The 18,242-nt window shown below is 38.4% G+C and overlaps 1 protein-coding gene across 1 annotated transcript in view; it reads left to right on the top strand.

Moving 5' to 3' along the window:
• CNTNAP5 (contactin associated protein family member 5) overlaps positions 1–11,705 on the top strand; it is a 285,860-nt gene extending 274,155 nt beyond the window's left edge. Inside the window, exons 23-24 of the mRNA XM_050339553.1 lie at positions 1,828–1,899; positions 2,899–11,705. Of these exons, the coding sequence (XP_050195510.1) occupies positions 1,828–1,899; positions 2,899–3,095 (269 nt within the window). The 3' untranslated portion in view covers positions 3,096–11,705. The remainder of the gene's footprint in view (positions 1–1,827; positions 1,900–2,898) is intronic.
• Positions 11,706–18,242: the final 6,537 nt, after the last annotated feature.

Below are 18,242 nucleotides of genomic sequence, written 5' to 3'. Positions count from 1 at the left end.
CCTATCCTGTCCAAAATTATTACCAATCCTGATCTAATTTTGAATTTGGCCGTTTTGACCTTGGGCTCAAAGGCCTGAGATTAGGCTAAATAACCTTCATATTTCCTTTCCAACATAACTTTTTCTGTGATGCTATCTATATATATGTGTGTAAAAATACATTTTTACTCCCATTCCACTCCCACAAACATAATATATGAGATGAAACATTGCCATGACTATTTGTTTCTTGGGAATGTCACTCTAAGCACACAGTATCCAACCAAGGAGTCTCTTGTAAATAGGTCTCAACCTGAGTGTTCAAATCTGTCATTGGCATTTGACATTCAGTGTTGACATTGGGTGTATTGGAGGTATTCAGCTGGCCCCAGAAGTCCCTTTTGTGTCTGTAACTCAGTCATGAGTCATGGACTTCATGTATGGGGAACCCTGACTTTCAGTATCTGTGTGTTTGATTAGAAATCCTTCAACCCCTAAAACTAGCAAACGGAGTTGCATTTTTTAGAACATTAAAGCCTCTTTGAGGCTTATGTCTTCTGCATCTCTTTAGGGCTGGTATCACTGATGTAGAGAATATGAAAAAAATGTGCCCTTTAAGAACCCATATAGCTGAAAGCCACCATCATCACAAATTCAGGACCACCTAATGCACAAATATTATATTATTGCTTGTTTCAATAAAACTCATCTTCTTCAGCAATGGCATAGCAAAATATGGCTGAATCAGTCACTAAGGCAAGGGTGTTCAGTTACAGTAAACACCGCAACACCAAATTTCTGAATTGGGCTTCCACCTCTTGCATCAGAAAGATCAGTTTGGTAAATCAGTATATAGTACATAGCAGAGACAATGATCCCTAACTCCCTCCCTACATACATTCTCTGGAGGCTTGCAAAGGAGAGAAACACAAATATGAATCCTGTCAAAGGAGAAAGTAAGCTGAACAGAACAGAAAAATGTGAAGGTGCAGAAAAGCTAGATTCAGTTATCAGTAAAAACACATGGCATTTTCTGAAACATACAGTATTAAAAAGTAAGTACACTGCTCTAACTACACTGACTTCAAGGAGGACTTGACCTCTCGGATTTGGAGCTGAATTTGAAACAGCTTGTGGGCTATTTGACTCAGTGTTTCAGTGACAATCACTTATAGACAAAGTACAAGAGAGCTAGAACATCAAGAAGCCTTTAATATAGGAATCAATTACTCATGCCCTTCTGTTTTGGATCCAATTTAACCACTGCATTTCTGCAACTGAGATAAAAACATCCCTTCCCAGAAGCTGTCCCAAGCAGAGACTCCTTCTTTTCGTGGGATTGAATTCAACTTAAATATCTGTATCTACAAAGGTAGATCATGTCTGAATCTATCTAGTGACCCTTTCCTTTGGCTTCTTTCTGATATTGTTTCTTAGGTAACAAAAAAAAAAAAAACAAAAACACATACACACACACAAAACCAAACCAAACCAAACCAAAAACAAACAAAAAACAGCTCTGACTGAGAAAAGCTTCTGCTCCTAATTCAAATGTTTCTCTGACTCTTCTGACCAACTGAAACATCACTTCAAGATGTTGGTGTTAGTCTGTTTCCTTCTAAATGTACCCTTAAGAGACTTTGTTCCTGAAGATGTAGAATAAATTTGTTCTGCAAACTCACTTTATTTTTCAGAGCTTTCTGGTTCAGTTCTCCAATCCCCTAAATCCCATCTATTGAAAACAAATTAGAATTCATGAGAGTAAGAGGACACTTCTGTCTATGCCACAGAGAAAATGAACACAGGTGATACAGAAAGTTAAGTTCTGTTTTGTTTAACCAACTGCAGATCCTTTTGGGAAGACAGATGAAAGAGAACCTCTCACCAATGCAGTCAGAAGTGATTCAGCTGTGATTGGAGGTAACTTTGTTTTTAAAGATTACAGTAGAAAAATAATTCTGTCAAAGCAAACATCTAGGAGACTTTAAATCTGGGCTCCATGAAATCTAGCTGAACTTTTTTGTAATTTGATGCAGGTCTAGTATTTGCTGTATTTATTAGCACGTACCTGTATCAAGTTCCCTAGGTAGGCAACTGCATTATGGATTACTGTGGCCACACATGGATCATCAAGAACCTGAGTCTTCTAAAATATAAACAAACTCTGTCTGTCTGCCTGCCTGTTTGAGCAGGGGATTTGGACAAGATGACCTCCCGAGGTCCCAGCCATTCTCTAATTCCATGTGATTCTGCATTCTAAGGCCCAGCTGACTAGAAATTGTTTTACACACAGCCCTGCTGAGACCCTCTGCACAGTATTCACATATCCCATACTTCTGGAGCTCTCACTTTGCAGTCTGGTGGTGTAGTGGAACTCACCAGGTCATATGAAAGTATTTATATACTTGGGAAAATTGTCCTCTTAATTTCATGTATGGTTTAAATTTTCCTTTAACAGCCTAGAAGACAATTTATCTCTGTTTATTTTATAGGGTGCCCTGTGGCAAGTGGCCTTTGATAATATCTAAAAGCTATAAACCGCAGTGTACAAGGCTCATGCAAGGTTTACAGAGATAACACAGAAGAAAATATGAGAGAGCAAGAATTTGTATGAACATGCAGATTTAACTTTTCAAAAGCAAACACACTGAACCAGCTGTACTTCCAGTGAAAGCAAAATTTGATGGAACTTAGGTCAATTACATCAATACTTGCTGCTTTAAGTGTTCTTAAGATGAAAAAATGAAAATAAAACCTAACAGGGAGGGTGTGATAGAGGCATATGGTTGTGTACAGACTGAGATGAACTGATCTATCATATCTACTAGCTGCTGTGAATTGGTAATGATTTTTGAGGTAATTGGACTTTCTGTTTTGGTTTTTACTCTTTCTATCCTTTTTTTTTACCTCTCTTTACAGGTGTAATAGCAGTTGTGATATTCATCATCTTTTGCATCATTGCCATCATGAGCAGATTCCTCTATCAGCACAAACAAGCACATCGAAGTAGCCAGAAAAAGGAGAAAGAATATCCAGAAAACCTCGAGAGCAACTTTAAAGCTGACATTGACTTGCAGAATACAGTGAGCGAGTGCAAACGGGAATATTTTATCTGATGGACAATGCAATTTATTCTTACTCTTACTCCCCTAACCTTGCTTTCTTTATTCCTTTATTCCTTTCTTCCTTCCTTATTTTCTTTTTTGAAAAAATTTTTTAAGCATTCATTTTTTGCTATTCCATTTGGAAAAGACCGCCCTGCACAGGAAACACTGAGAACGATCACAGTGCCTCATTCTCTGCACAAGAACCTGGCAATCACAGTTTACTTCTTCAGCTCAAGAGACCTGTTATCCCACCCTACACAAAATAGGATCCACATGCACATCCTTGTGTCTGCTGTCAGTTCTTGGATGTTTCAAAGTCCCTACATTTATTTGTGTTTTTTTTTTTTCCTCTGGAGCTATTTAAGTCATCACTGTTACAGTAGAGCTGGACTATGTAAAGTACAGGTAAAGTAGTTGAACACATAGCTCTAGAGGTACTGGGACAGGATAGAGGGAAAGAATGAGACCAAAACACCCAATTTCTTTCATGGGCTCATTTACAACAATCATAAAAATCTGGCCAAATTCTCAAATGTTGATATATTGTCTATTGATTTAAATGGTGTTATGTTAATTTATACCATTTGAGAAACTGGTATGACATAAAGGAAAATAAAACTGTCCTCATTAAGCTCCTTCCCCCAACCTCCTGTCCTTTTACTGTAACTTTTAGGCTTCTCAGTACTTTTCCAACAATATATGTATCAACAATAAATATCATTTCCATTCACTTCTTCCACCTCCATCTTGTAAGGCTGACTATGTAGACCCAACATACTCTAGCATAACTAGCTGAAGCATGGAAAATAGTAGCTTGAATCTCAAAGGGTTTTAGGAAGCTGCTAGGACTTAGGTGCTCTATATTTGTCTGAGATTTTAGAAATGCAGCATATGCCTGTTCATGCCATATGGAGGATTATCACGCACTGAGGTTAAACACTGTTGCTGCTGTGGAAAAAAAGAAATACATAGATGAGAGAAAAACAAAAATAGTTTAGTCTTAAACATGATGCACACCTTCTGCAAGTTCTTTTTAAAAAAAAATAAAAAATAAATCCAAATACTCAAAAACACTCTCCCAAAACTGCATGTGAGATTGATTGGTATTTCCTGTTTGTAGAAGCTGAAATACCTTCTCCAAAGCTAAATAGAGAGAGATCTGATGTCACATCTAAAAAGATTAATATTTGAACAACTCTGTTTACAAGGAACAACATTAGGGAAACAAAAAAGATCCCAAATACTCTTACTTCAAATTAATCTTCTTTTCTTTTTTCTAAAGTCTTCTGTACTTTCCTGATTGGGAACAATACTGAAGACTCAAATTCTACCGATATTACTTGTGCTGCATGGTTACAATGTGAGGCTGAAAAACCATCTTTTTAGTCACAGACATCCTAAGAGTCAGAAATGTAGGAGTCCCAGCAAGGGAGGTTTGCACTCCGTGTTGTTTCCATGTGACATCTGTCTTCTCAGGGATTCTAAAGAGCACGTAGAATTTGCTGTCAGACTTGAAAGTTTCTGACAGGAGTTGAATGCAGCCCACAGTTAAGGGAAAAAAAAAATCTTATTCATTGCAGTACTCTTGATAAGAATTAATTCAAGACAAATAATTGTACAGCTGAATCTCTTTCTTTGCCCTACGCCCTTGTGCAGTCATCCTGGGGTTTCCACATGAGGGTCCTTTTTACATAAAATCAAAGAATCACAGTATGAGATAGTAAGCCACAGCAAGCTAGAGATGAGCTTACCCATGCAACAGGTGCTATTTTTCTAGGCAGTGCATTGCAAAGGTATGTAGCTGTTAATTTGGGGGATTTTTATGAGAGGAGAGAGCAGGTAAGGAAGAATAAATAAAACACAGTTTGGATATGGTGATTCTTCACCACTTCTTTGGAGGGTCCAGTGAAGAGAAAGCAATCTTAGAATTATATCATTCTCATGTGAAGAGCAATATGTGAGACCACCTCTTAACTGAGCAATTTTATGAAGTCATTTATATTGAAATTAGTATTAGTGCTGTTCTTGCTCAATCATGATCAACAACAGCCACATGCTGGCTGTTTCACGTGATTATTGAGAGTGTTTCTGTGTGATGAGATGCGTAATAATGGATTCATGACCCTGAGATTATCTCAGCTGGTTAGAGCATGGTGCTATTAATGCCAAGGTCATGGGTTTGTGTCCCTGTATAGGCCATTCACTTGAGAACTGGACTCGGTGATCCTCGTGGGTCCCTTCCAACTCAGAATAACCTGTGATCTGTGATTAGCTGAGTTTTCTTTATGTTGCTTTATCTTTCGCAGTAAAATCCTGGCAAAGCAATTATTTTTATTCCTTCCTTTCCCCAGATGAAGCTGCTTTGTTTAGCATGGCAGGAGGGGAGGAATAAGAGAGTTCATGGGCTCCTATTTGGGTCCCTATTTGAGTCATCTCTGAAATGGCCTGTGTATGGGACATCTCTGAACTCCCAATGTGCTTAATTGGTTTTATGAAGAATGAAATAGGAAGGAGGGGAATGCCCCCAGTTGTGTCTTTTTCTCTAGATGAACAGCAGATACAAAACATCCTTCTGTTTTCCTACGTGTTAGTTTCCAGGAATAAAATTACTACAGAGTGCAACAATAAAGCAAAAAGGAGCTCCAGCAGCGGATTAGCTGGAAAAGGGAGACTGAGCAATGAAGCAGAGTCCTCTCATTTCTTATGGAACTAAATTGCTTTCAGCCATCATAGGACCTGATTCTGCAAGATGCTAAGCTTTCTCAAGCAGGATCAAGTTCTCATTACCAAAGGTAAACATTAGTGTTGCTGCAAACGTTTTGGATACAGCTCCATGGCTCAGTCCCAGGCCAGAGGACAAGTGTAGTGGCAATGCTCTGTGCCAGCCCACATCTGGCAAAACATTGTCAAGTGGTTGATTTGTCCATTTTTCCTTATCCTCCTTTAATATAGCCCAGGCTGGTGAAACGCTTTGAAAATTTACCTACATTGGTGTGCATCTATAAAAAGAAAGAACTGCACATACATAAATGCTTGCATAAGTATACAGAGACATGTGCATCTATACCTACGGATGTACTGAAATGGGAATATTCTTATGCTGCAGGACTGAATCAATGAACACATTTGTATGGACTTCTAAATCAGGATGCCAAAATTCTTCTTATTAAATGGTAGCTAAAAGATACTATATGAAGTACGCTAATACTAACTCCCTTTTTTTTTTTTTTAATTGCTTTGTTCTAATGTTTCTTTAGTGAGGGCATAAACAGAATTCCTTCATATCAGTTAAAGGCAACTAATAATTTTTTTTTATTAAAAAGAAGAAATTTTTTTTTCATTTTCCACAGTTTAAATTAGACCTTTTTCACATTTATTACAAACCATTTCTCTTATTTTGTTTAAAATTTCTCTTTAGATGCTGTAGTTTTTCTTTTAGCTATTATTCTAGATAACATTTTTCAGTAAACATAAAATAATTTTTAAACATAAAATATCATGTTTCATTTCAATGGAAAACTTGAGACTATCAAAGAACTGTTGGAGGCATTGTTTGGGCTTTCTTCCTTCTCCCAAGATAAGTTTCATAATAAAAGTAAGGAACTGGTAGAAGGATACTAAGTATCCTTTTTTCCTTCTTGGTGATATGATATGTAACCTCTGAAAATTATTAGTGCTAGGCAGGGATTTTTAGACTGTGAAATTGCTAAATACCTTAGATATGGATTTGGGCTCTGCATATTCTTGTTTTCCAGAAAAGACTTGACCAATAACAGCCATGCTTATAAAGATATTTAGTCATGCAGTCTGAGCTGGATGCCTGGAAGGACTGTCTAAGAATCCCAGTGCCTGGCTGTAGAAAACAAAGGAAGGCTGTCTGTTGGAAAGCTGAATCCAACTAACTTTCAGTGTGACATAGGCTGCCACCTGGGTGAAGGGTGGGCTTTCAAAGGAATTTGATGTGAGGTGAATGTGGGTGGATCAATGCTTAAGTTACTGTAGAACATGAGCATTTAACTCAAATTAATTCCAGTTGAATTTCAACTTCTACCTTGCTGTGAAATGTTTTAATACACAACAAGAAATTTAAATACCTTTGAAAATTGAGTCCCATTTCTCTTTTGGAAATAAAATATTGGTCCTCAGTAAGTCACCTATGCAATTGGCAGTTAGTATTTCATCTGTCCTTATTCACTTGCTAGAGACAAGACAGTGTGAGCATTTTGGATAAATTTTCAACAGTTTTGTTTTCAACAATTTTTAACTTTTTTTATTTTTTCTTGGTTTTTCCATGGCTCAGCACAAAGCCAAATAAAAGACACAGTTTTAACTTACATTGGCTAAACCAGAATTCTTATCTGGGTGAATATAACTGTGAAATCCAGACATATGGAGTTGTACTGTTATCAAATTGTGTTCAGTCATGAGATGCCCCTGATATTTAAGTCAAAACTGATAGCAAAATTACAAACATAGGATGTTTTCTCTCTACCTTATTTTAACATGATATAGTTAGACTTAATTCATCTTATTTATTAATTACCCAATTTTTATAGAGTGAGCCAACTCCTTATTTTAATGACATTTTTGACTATATTAGAATTTAGCTGATCATGCTTCACATATTGGGTGAGAAGCAATCAATACATCATATTGTTTCACTATGGTGAGGGGTTATGAATCTTATCCTAATGAAGTCAGCTATTGATTTTGCTGAACATAAGATTGAGTCCTCAACCTATGAAAGCACTTGGATAATGCTTTTATCTGAGTCTTTTGGGTTTGTTTCATTTTGCATTTGGTTTTACCTGCTACCTGTTTTGCACTTGTCATCCAGTCCAGTCCAGCCCTGTGGTTAATGAGAACAGGGCAAATGTCTCAAACATCCTTTAAGATTAAATGAATCGCTGGAGATGCATCTTTCTCTCCATTGATTATAGAGACAGGGTAGTCTCCTGGCAATAGGTTAGCTACTTCTAGCAGAATTTGCTTACATGTCAGAATTTCACACTAGCTTTGCAGATCCAGTAAACACATCTGCACAGATCTTATAAGTGACTTGGGTTTTTTTTCACTGAGATGACAGCTGGGGTCAAGGAAGGAGCCCTCCTTGCATCTAAAATTTCACTAGACATCTGTGCCTAGTAAATTCATCCATCTACTTGTAGCCAAATACATGAAAATCAAGTGTCAAAATACCTATCTGAGCTGGTGACAATCCGGTCAATAATACGGCTTGGAAGAGGTTAATTCTCCTTCCAGTGTATTCTAAATCCAATATCCATTTTTTGCCTCATGTGGGAGCTTTGACAGATAGAATACATGTAGGTAGATCCACACACTTTCTAATCTAAATCTAACTCAGCCCCCTCAGGTGACTTTCTAGTCCTAAATGTCTGGTGCCATTTGAGAGGAACTAGGGTATCTCTGCAGCTCCTGTAAGGATGCGTCTCCTGTCTGTCATATCTTGCATCTATTAGCCCCAAGCAGACATGTCTGATACCTGCTGGCTTTTCAAATTATAGTAAGAGCCCATCCAGGACTCCTAAGTTCTTGATAGCTGAATCCCTGAAAAAAAAAAAATCTCATCTTCAGAATAAAATCAACTTCCTTTTCATGAGTGTAAGCCAAGCGGTTAACATGTGTCCTAAACGTCAACAAGAGTGTAGAGGAGTCAGAACTTGATCCCTTTGTGCTCCAGCGTACCGTGTCATTGCTGTCTGTTGATGTCACCTATACAAAACTTACCATAAACAAGAGCAGATTCAAGTATTGTTCTGCACTGCCAGTTTTTCACAAAGGGTTTTTTGAATTTATTTTTCAGAAAGTAACACTTTGTAAAAGACTCAAGCAAAGTGTGAGACCTTGTGAGGCTCTCTAAGACAAGTGCTGTTTCAAAGCTTTCATGCAATTTTTTAATGCCTACTTACCAACAAGCCAAGTGATATAGTTATATCCCTGCCAAACCAGGGACCTTATCCAGAGTCTTTAGATGCTGGTGGGAGACCTCTTGGTGACTACAGTTAGAGTTGCACAATGCCCTTGAAGATTTTGAGGGTTTTCTTCACAAGTTACTATCACAGCTTCAAAGCATGATTTGTTTCCTGCACTTTACTGCATTTCATTTCCAGATGAAAAGTTCTTCATGTCCTCTTTCGGTGTGGGCGGCCCCCTCCTCTGTGCTCCTTTTGTACACGAAACTTCTAACCACACAGTTCTTTTGGGTCTGGAGTGGCTTTTTTCTTTTATTGTTTATTTTGAGTCATGCATATAGGAGCTTGGATATATCAATGTATTGGTACTTATTTTTGTGATCTTTTGCACTAAGTTACTCTGACAAAAAAACAAAAACTGGGAAAAAAAAGCACACTTTCTGGTGAACTATTGTAATTTGTAAGCTCGTTGTTTGTTGTTTGTAATGTGCTGAGTCTACAAGCCAAGCTAAGGAAGGATTAAGGCAACAGTTTGTGTTGACAGTGTCACTCCATATCTAGTTCACCTGTTTTCTTTTTCTCTCCTTTTTGCTTTAACATGTGGAGCTATCAGGTTGGTGGTAGGAGGCAGAGGAACTTGTTTTACAGTTCTAACTAAGATTATGATTTTTCTTCTGGCAGTCACAGAAACAAAAATGTCAGCTTTGTGTTTAATCAGAAGGGAGACTGCACTCCATCATGGAGATGTAGTCACCCAGAGATGGTGACCTCTAAGGGTAAATGGGGACATTAACACTCCAAACTGAAATTGTGATGAGGCAGTGAAGGAGGCAAAACTCCCAGAAAAATTACACTTTTTAAATACACATGGTAACCATCACATGGATATGAGGGTTTCAGGTATTTTTGGTTGGGCTTTGCCATGGAATGAATTACTAGTTAGCCTGCCAAAACATAGCCTTGATTGTCCTGATGATTTGTAAAGTATCAGAGATGTGCTTCAAACTTGGGAGAGGATTTCAAAGCTCTGGCTGATACTGCTCCGAAGCTCTCCACTTAGATCACTGAAACTCTCCCAGATAACCCAAAGGAGAACTGGGGATAGTTTCCCTCAACAAATCATAAAATTTAATGAAACATTGGGTACAACAGGTGATCCAAAGAATGGAGTTTGCTTAGAGACTTACTCTCCCCGTCCCTCCCTCATTTAGGATGCTTGTGGCAGCTTTTCTGTAAACTAACGATAGCTGTTCACGTTACAACACCATTTGCTTCTTGATATGCTGGTCATTACTCTCTTCACAAATCTGAATCCCACAACCCTGAAGAGAGTCCATTTGATATGCTTTCTGCATGGGAAATTATTTACTCACTTTAGTATGCACTTCAGAGTTCCTTCTTATATCATTTAGGCAACAGCATTGTCTGGCGTGTTTTGTCATTGCTGCCAATGCAGCACGCACATTGTTACGAAAGAAGAATGATTGTTTCTGAGGTAAAGCTTGGGTACAGCCAGTCACAGCCTCACTGCGTACTCCGACACCCAAACCCACACTATGAAGTTCCAGGAGCTTACAAGAGCAAACAGGTACATTTTTTTTTTTCAGACATCCATTCATAAAAATCTCTGTGAGTTTTGCAAATGAAATACGTAATATAGACTGTTTTATCTATATGATAGAGAAGTTGTAGTACCTGACCTACTCTGAAACCCACTTCATGAAAGAAACAGAGCCAGCTTCAGACCTGCTTGTAATCCTGTTTAGGTCAATGTAGATACATCACAGATAAATTTAGCCTCATGTTGCCCTAGGCAAAGGCATTGATGATCTCCTGTAAACTGGGGTTGACACACATGAATTCAAGTCAGGACCTTATATTCGTCATCCTTTACTGCTGTCAACAAGAGTTGCATTCACTGAAATTGTGTTGTCTTCTAGCAGAACTGTGGATAAAACTTGGGATAAGGCAATGAACTTCAGTTCCACATAAGCCCATGACACAGCTTAAGTCACCTTTGGGAGTTTCTGGAAATGTGTGTATGGGGAAGGGTGGTCTTTGGCTGGTTTTTTGCCGTCCGACTTGGGAGCCCACCCATCGACTTTGAAAGGATTTTATGGGATTTTTTCTGAAGTCCACTCCTGGGTGGACTGTGATGAAGTGCACAATACTTGAAAAATAAAGGCACCCTAAAAAGCAAAGAAAAAAAAGGTCAAAAAGACAGCTGAGATTAAATATTTGTAATAATAATAATAAAAGAATCTTTCTACAGATGAGCCCTTCATGATTCATTTTACTTTGTTTTACTCAAATTGTATTAACTAAATCTCTCAGAACTCTGTTCATTTCAGTAGCAAAGGGAAAAAAAAGATTTTTTTTTTTTAATGGTCCATCCAAGGTTAATGTAAAAGTCTCTCAGTTACAGTAAAAAGCAAAATGGAGATTTAGATTATTCCCCTTTCACTATCTGGTTTTCTAAAGAAAATTCCACAGGACGTTGCCTCAGTCTAAGTCAGTTTTGTAGACAATGTAACATGTCTTAATACCCTGTTTGGGGGTTAAAAAAATTTAGCCTTAGCTTCTTTTGTTTTCTATGGTTACTGTTGTACAGAAGAAAGACTTAAACTGTAAGTAATGTATATTTAATAAAAAAAGACTTTTTGTATGATTTTGTGTGGAAGACAAATGCCTCCTCCTGTGTTTTTATTTTATCTTCTAGCTGAATGAACATTAAAAAGTGCTGATTACAGGAAATCTAATTTTCAGCTGTTTACGTGTTAGCTGTAAGCCAACACATCTCACTGGATATTAATAAAAGCTGAAGTGCCCATAATCAGGATTTATTGATTTCGGCTACAGCTAAAACTCAGTGTCAGAGGATATCTGGTCATCACCCAAATCCCTGACACAACTCATAACTGCTGGTTTGCAGCACCCAGTGTGGGGTACATAAGGGCACAGATTCCCATGCTGGTTAAAAGTCATGTCTAGAGAGATGCCTTGGTTCTGGTTAGAGAATATGCCTCGTCAGAGCTCTGTAGCTTTCCAGGTACCCATGCACACACGTGGGCACACACACGTGCTCTGTCACCAGCCTGCCATGCATAAGCATTAAGTGTGTCCTGCTTCACTCAGGGACCCCCAGAAGGCAGAATTAACAAGGGTCTGTAGTCCTGGGTGGAGCTGTGTTATCTGGCAGGACAGCTTTGCAGTACCTGTTTTGGGGTTTACAAGCACAATGACCACCTCGTGGAGCTGATCCTGCCTTCCACAGGCATCCCAGTCCACAACCAGGCATACATCATGCAGGCACCAAAGCCATCCTACTCCAACAGAAAACTGCTGGTGTCCCCTTGTCCATGGTTGGTGCAGGAAGGGTTTTTATACATCACTTGATTAGACAAAACTTCAAGTTACAATTAATCCCACACTGAGTTACTTTACTCAGGAAAAAAAAAAAAAAAAAAGAAGCAGGGAAGAGCTATATAAATCTTTCAGCCTTTTTCTTCATAGTTAATATAGTGGGAGCAGTAACCTTATGAAGGCTTGTAAGGACAGTACAGACTCCTACAATTTTTAATCCAGGCCTTGAAAGTTAAATTTGCATGGTTTACGGTCCAGAAATGTCAATGTGAATTATTTTCCGTTTTTCTGAGTGGAGAGAAATTATTTTCTTCTTCTCTAACATCGGGGGAGGGGTGGGTGTGGAGTTTAGCTTCCCCATGATTTTGGGGGTGTTTGGCATTTTTGGTAGGTTTTTTTCAAAGCATTATGCTTCTTTCTTCCTGAACAGGAATGCAATGAGTTAAAGGCATTATTCAGAAGGTTTCATTAAATAATTGTATTAGCGTAATGAAAATGCATATATCTATTTGGCAGCCTGACAAAACATCATTTATTGCAGTTTATGGCTAGTTAGCAATGTCTGGAAGAAGGGCTAAGATACCATCGTGGGTTGCAGTCAAATCTTCCTCAGCACCTGCCGTCCTTTTCTATCAGGCAGAACTAAAAAAAAAGAATTCACCTCTTTTGCAGCTTCCACATGAGCAGCAGGTGTTTTATGTTAACTCTTTAGTCCTTCAACTAAAGGCCCATTGGCAAATGTATACAGGCAAATACCATTAAGTGAATACTGCTGTGAAAGAAAGATAGGAGAGCCCTGCTACAGTCAGTTGTGATTTTTTTTTGCTTTTTTCCCCACAGCATGACTATTAGGCAGCTGCAGTCAGTGCTTATTTTTCTATACCTGTTAGCCTAGCAAGTAATCAGAAAAAGCTGCCATACACAGTCATATTGTTCTTCCAAACCCCCATACCAGTGGTGTCTGTACTTAACTTTTCATAGATTGAGATAATTTCTCTTCCTTTAGCAAAGCCTAAGCTAAACAGACTTTGCCTCAGTTTAAGCCCATTACAGCTTGTCCTACTGACAAAAGAATGGAAAGAGCAGTTCTATCCCTTCCTGTCATGCAGCAGCCCTTTTTCTCTGTTTGACTGCCTTAATCGTCTGCTTAGTTATCTTATCTGCCCAGCTCCCCATACTCTTCAGCTCCCTTGATTTCAGACAAACCAAACCTACTTCCTTACACCTTTCCTTATATTTATTTTTTTTAACCTATATAATCACAAAAACCAGCCTGGTAAGAACTTAATGTTTAATTTTACCAGCTGGGGTGTCAAAATTTACTGTAGTACAACTAATCTACAGAAGATACCTTTTTCTCTACCCGAAATTATTTTCCTCAGCCCTACTCCCTGCACCCTTTTCTAACAAAATGTCATCAGATCTCTACAGTGATGGGGGCCAAACCATACTTCAAAGCCAAAACACTGAAACTTGACTCCATCAATAGCATAACTTAGAGTCTACTACAAACCACTCACACACAACAAGCACTACTATGGGAAGAAATCCACTGTGTGATGGAATACAGTGCTTCTGCCTCATTAGGAAGTACAAAGGGATGGTCAGTTGTCCAAATGACCAGTTCATTCCCACTTTGCAAGGTGTGGGGCAATAGGAATTTAGAAGCTGGTAGGTGTGTCAGATCTCTGCTTTATCCTTCACTTAACAAGGAGACTATATGCAAGCACAAGGTGGATGCTGGATCTTTACCATTACTAAGATATTGCTACAGAGAAAAAAATATTTAATGTGGAAGGGATATTTTGTGTGTTACAGGCTTTAGTGTAAAATAATTTGTAATAAACAGGACAGAGCAGGAAATGAACAGGATTTGGAGGAGAGAATGTGTGGATACTGAATATGTGAAAGGCAACAAACTGCTACATAACAAATGAGGAATTCAGTATGAAAGAGTTCAGGGTCAATAACCTAAGGTAACAGTCTGCTAGATAGTTTATATGCTTAAAATGAAACACTTTTTCCGGAATGAAGGATTGTGCAGACAACTGGCGGTGAGGTAGGAATACAAGTGTTAACAAAATAAGTGAAAGGTACAATGGACTTTTTCCATATAGATGGCAGAGCTAGGCAGTGGTCCTAGGAGCTGATACCTAAAATATAACAGTTCTCCTGTTGAGACAACTGCAGAGGATGGAGTGACAAAAAGATTTTTTTCTGTTTTTTTCTGTTTTCAACTGGCAGGAGATAATTCAAAAAGTGATAGGGAGATGATGTTATAGCTCTGTTTCCCCCACCAACACTGCCAAGAGTTTAATAAATATTGCAACAAGATAGTGACTGCAGAAGGAAAGGATTTTTTTTTCCCAAGCAGACTTGGGAAACTCCAGTTATGCAGGATCCTTACAATCTGATCCAGAGGCTTCTCCACATTATGAAGTTAAAACAATTCTGTAGACTGAGTCCAAAGGGATTTCATCTATCTACTAGGGCAGAAGATGGTCCTGGGATCTGAAACCCTGCATATCACTTTAAGAAGCTACTGTGAGAAAGAAAGGCAATCAGTCACTTCTCAAGACCAATATTGGTTTATATAAGCATATACAGATATATATACTCACCCACCCAATATATAAACACACTTCTATACACACATTAAATATATACATGTTATACATGTGTATGTTTATATGGGATGTGTATATATATGTTTATATGTATAAGCCCCCTCTGGTATAGATTTCCACTTCTTAGCTATTGAAAAAAACCCTTGATCACTTTCTCCATGGAATAAATTCCTTCTTTCACAGCAAGAGGACCTGAGTTTGCTGATGCAAGAGAAGTTATGCACTGTTTCTTGCCTCTCATCTCATGTGGTATTTAACAGCCTAAATCCCACTTGTTGACTGGCACAAAATACCCACAAGGCTCGTGCATTTGGGACCACAGTTCAAGCCCTGAGCTGCTTCCATGTAAAGGGAAATACTGACTTTGGAGGCTGCTTTGAATCTAAGTGACACATGGGATTAATATGGTGAATGCCTGAAGAAATGGAAACTCATTCTTTTGATGGTGATAATAAGGACAATTAGTGAATGTACTGTGATTCACTAAAAGAGACAGGAGATAACAAGCCGTGAATTAGCCAATGTATAAATATCATGGTGTTTTCTAAAAAGGCTCCTTTATATTTGCTTCAGCTGCTATCTTTTCTGTTGTGACTCTAGCATGGCTGCTGCTCACTGGTAAGGCTACATGTTCATGCCATTAAATAAATAATAGAAGACAATAATGAATATTTCCATTATGAGAAATTGCTATTAAAACAATCAAACAAGCTGATCATCTTAGGGGGAAAGATCAAACATCTCAATGCAAAGAAGAATCAAATTGCAACTTTATTACAAAACTGTCTCTGAAGAATATTTTTCAGTGCTTTGTGAAGATTTTCATTTAAGTGGGAGCTCCATGAGAAAGGCTATGGAAATGCTCTTCAAAGAAGAGTAGCAGCAGCTCTGAAACATAACAAGATCTGCAAAACAGGTTTCTGTTGCCATTGGAGCTGGTGGGTCCAGAGGCAAGACAGCATTTTGTAGATAAGAGAACTGTGTTTGAAAGGGAGCCTAACAGGAGGATAGGATAGCTCAGGGAGCTCAGGGGGCTCCTGAGCTCAGGCATTTTTGTGATTTTTGACAGGCAATGCATCCTCCCAGCTCTGTGGACACTGCTGTTCCACCCCAGCAATGGCAGGCTTGGGTCTGGGGGAGTGCTACAGAAATTATTTCCCAGGATGAAAACATTCACAGCAGTACTACATGTACGTACCAAAGAAATGCTTTTTGGATCTGGAGGCATATTCAAAGTATAGTGTATTCAATAATCCTTCTGGCTAAGGATTATGTTTCAGGCTCAGTCTAGCAACATATTCATGTAAACTAAACAGAAGAGGTGTTTGTTGCCCTGGTAGGGAATTAATTAGACTTAAATTTGCATTAGATTTGACAGTGCTCTCATAATATGTTAAAATCTTGGTGAAAGACTTGTGAATATTTTTGAGACTTTGAGATTTTGTGGTCCAAATTTCCACAATATTTTCTCATCTATTGACAATTGCCACCTTATGCAAAAAACCTGTCAATATCTGCTAGTTTCAGAGTAGAGCTTCCATTACAGAATGTCTCTTTGTTCTTTTCTTAGTCTAGTAAAAGAAAAAGTCTCTAAAGAAATACTATGAGGAGGTAACTTTTGGTCTCCAAAATACGAAGATACAACAAGCTGTTCCTTGCCTACAAACATAAAGTACACCATATATGCCATGGAAAGAGATCCAGAACTAGGACTAAAAAAATTATTCAGCCACAAGGATTTGAATCAGAGCAACTTCCAGCTCCATTTAGAGGAGTTTAAATTTACAGTTCCAGTATTGCACTAATTTGATCCATTTGGGCAGGATCAGTGAGCAGGAACCACATAAACATACAATTCACTTCCGTGGGCTTTTGAATGTTCAGCACCACAAAGCAGCCTGATCCTAAATATGCAAAAACAGTAGTGTCATTATCAGTGTTCCTTTCCAGGTTTAGCATTATGCATGATTGAAAAAAATTGGCATTCACATCTAGAAAACCATATTGCAGGTTTTGAGTCTAGCTCTCATACGTATGCACTTTGTTGCTTTCTCTCCCTCACAGAATACCTGACTGAGAATCCAAACACACCTACAGCATTTGTAGGCCCATAAAGGTGGGCAACATGGACAGGACTAGAGAGAATTTGTCTGTTGAGAAGGTAATAGACAGATGCTGATGCTTACTGGGTATAGATAAAAAATCTAGGAACAGGATCCTTCTAATGATTAAATGGAAATTGATGCCTTTCTGAGGTGAGACACTGTCCTCTACTTGAAATTATGCAAGTGTGAGTCTGAAATCTATCCTGATTGATTGAGAAGGGTGGGATTCAGCTTCATGTTGATTAACATGATTTAGAGGTTCAATTTACTTCCTTAAAATACAGTTGTAACAACATTTACACTATCCAACACAGTTGTATGGTTGGCAGACATGATAGAGGACTTCATATGAAAGACCAGAATAAGAGATAAAGAAGCAGTAGTGTACCCAAAAATGTTTATAATAACATCAGATGCTGGTATTTAGGCAACCAGATTTCACCCTTAACTCACTTGTCAATACATAGATGTAGGCCTGTTTTGCAAGCTGAATCCCTCACATAAAATGTGAAGCTGCAACAGCTGCATTCACGTGTGCATATGCACACACACACACACACACAGAGAACACGCAGATTGCAAACTTAAACAGAGCACATCTTTGTACAGTTTCAAAACATGATCAGTGTGCAGAGTTTTGCAGTATAAGTGCGCATTTTAATCAAATCTATATTTTTTCACACACTGGCACAAAATCCAGCTAAGTGACAAGTCTGCAAGATAACCCTCTGACTTCATGAAGAGCATGAAATTTGGATGTTTCCTATTGTATTCTCAGTAGAAAAGGTTGCAGAGGAAGGAAAACAGGCTTGCTGCTAAGCATCTGCACCTTATAGGCAAAAAACAAATTTCAAAGGGGATTTGCCAGAAGGAAGATTTCTCAGGGGTACAGTGATAAGGGAGAAGTTTGGGTTTAAAGAGGCATTGAACTAAAAATAATCAGCATAGTTAAAAAAATATTGAGCAGCTGTTTTCCACAGCTAATGTTCACCATATGCAGGCTGGAGTTTTTGACATTCAGGTGAAACAGTGGAGTTGACTGCTTTTCACAAGTCTTGCATCTGGGATGTCGGGACACACTGACATTTCAACTTAAAACTGTCCCCTACCTTCCCACTCCACCCCATC

This window comes from Myiozetetes cayanensis, unplaced genomic scaffold, assembly GCF_022539395.1.
Source record: "Myiozetetes cayanensis isolate MyiCay16 unplaced genomic scaffold, myiCay2020 scf9, whole genome shotgun sequence".
Taxonomy (NCBI): domain Eukaryota; kingdom Metazoa; phylum Chordata; class Aves; order Passeriformes; family Tyrannidae; genus Myiozetetes; species Myiozetetes cayanensis.
Note: the sequence above shows the minus strand (reverse complement) of the source record. Positions and strands in the feature narration are given on the sequence as shown.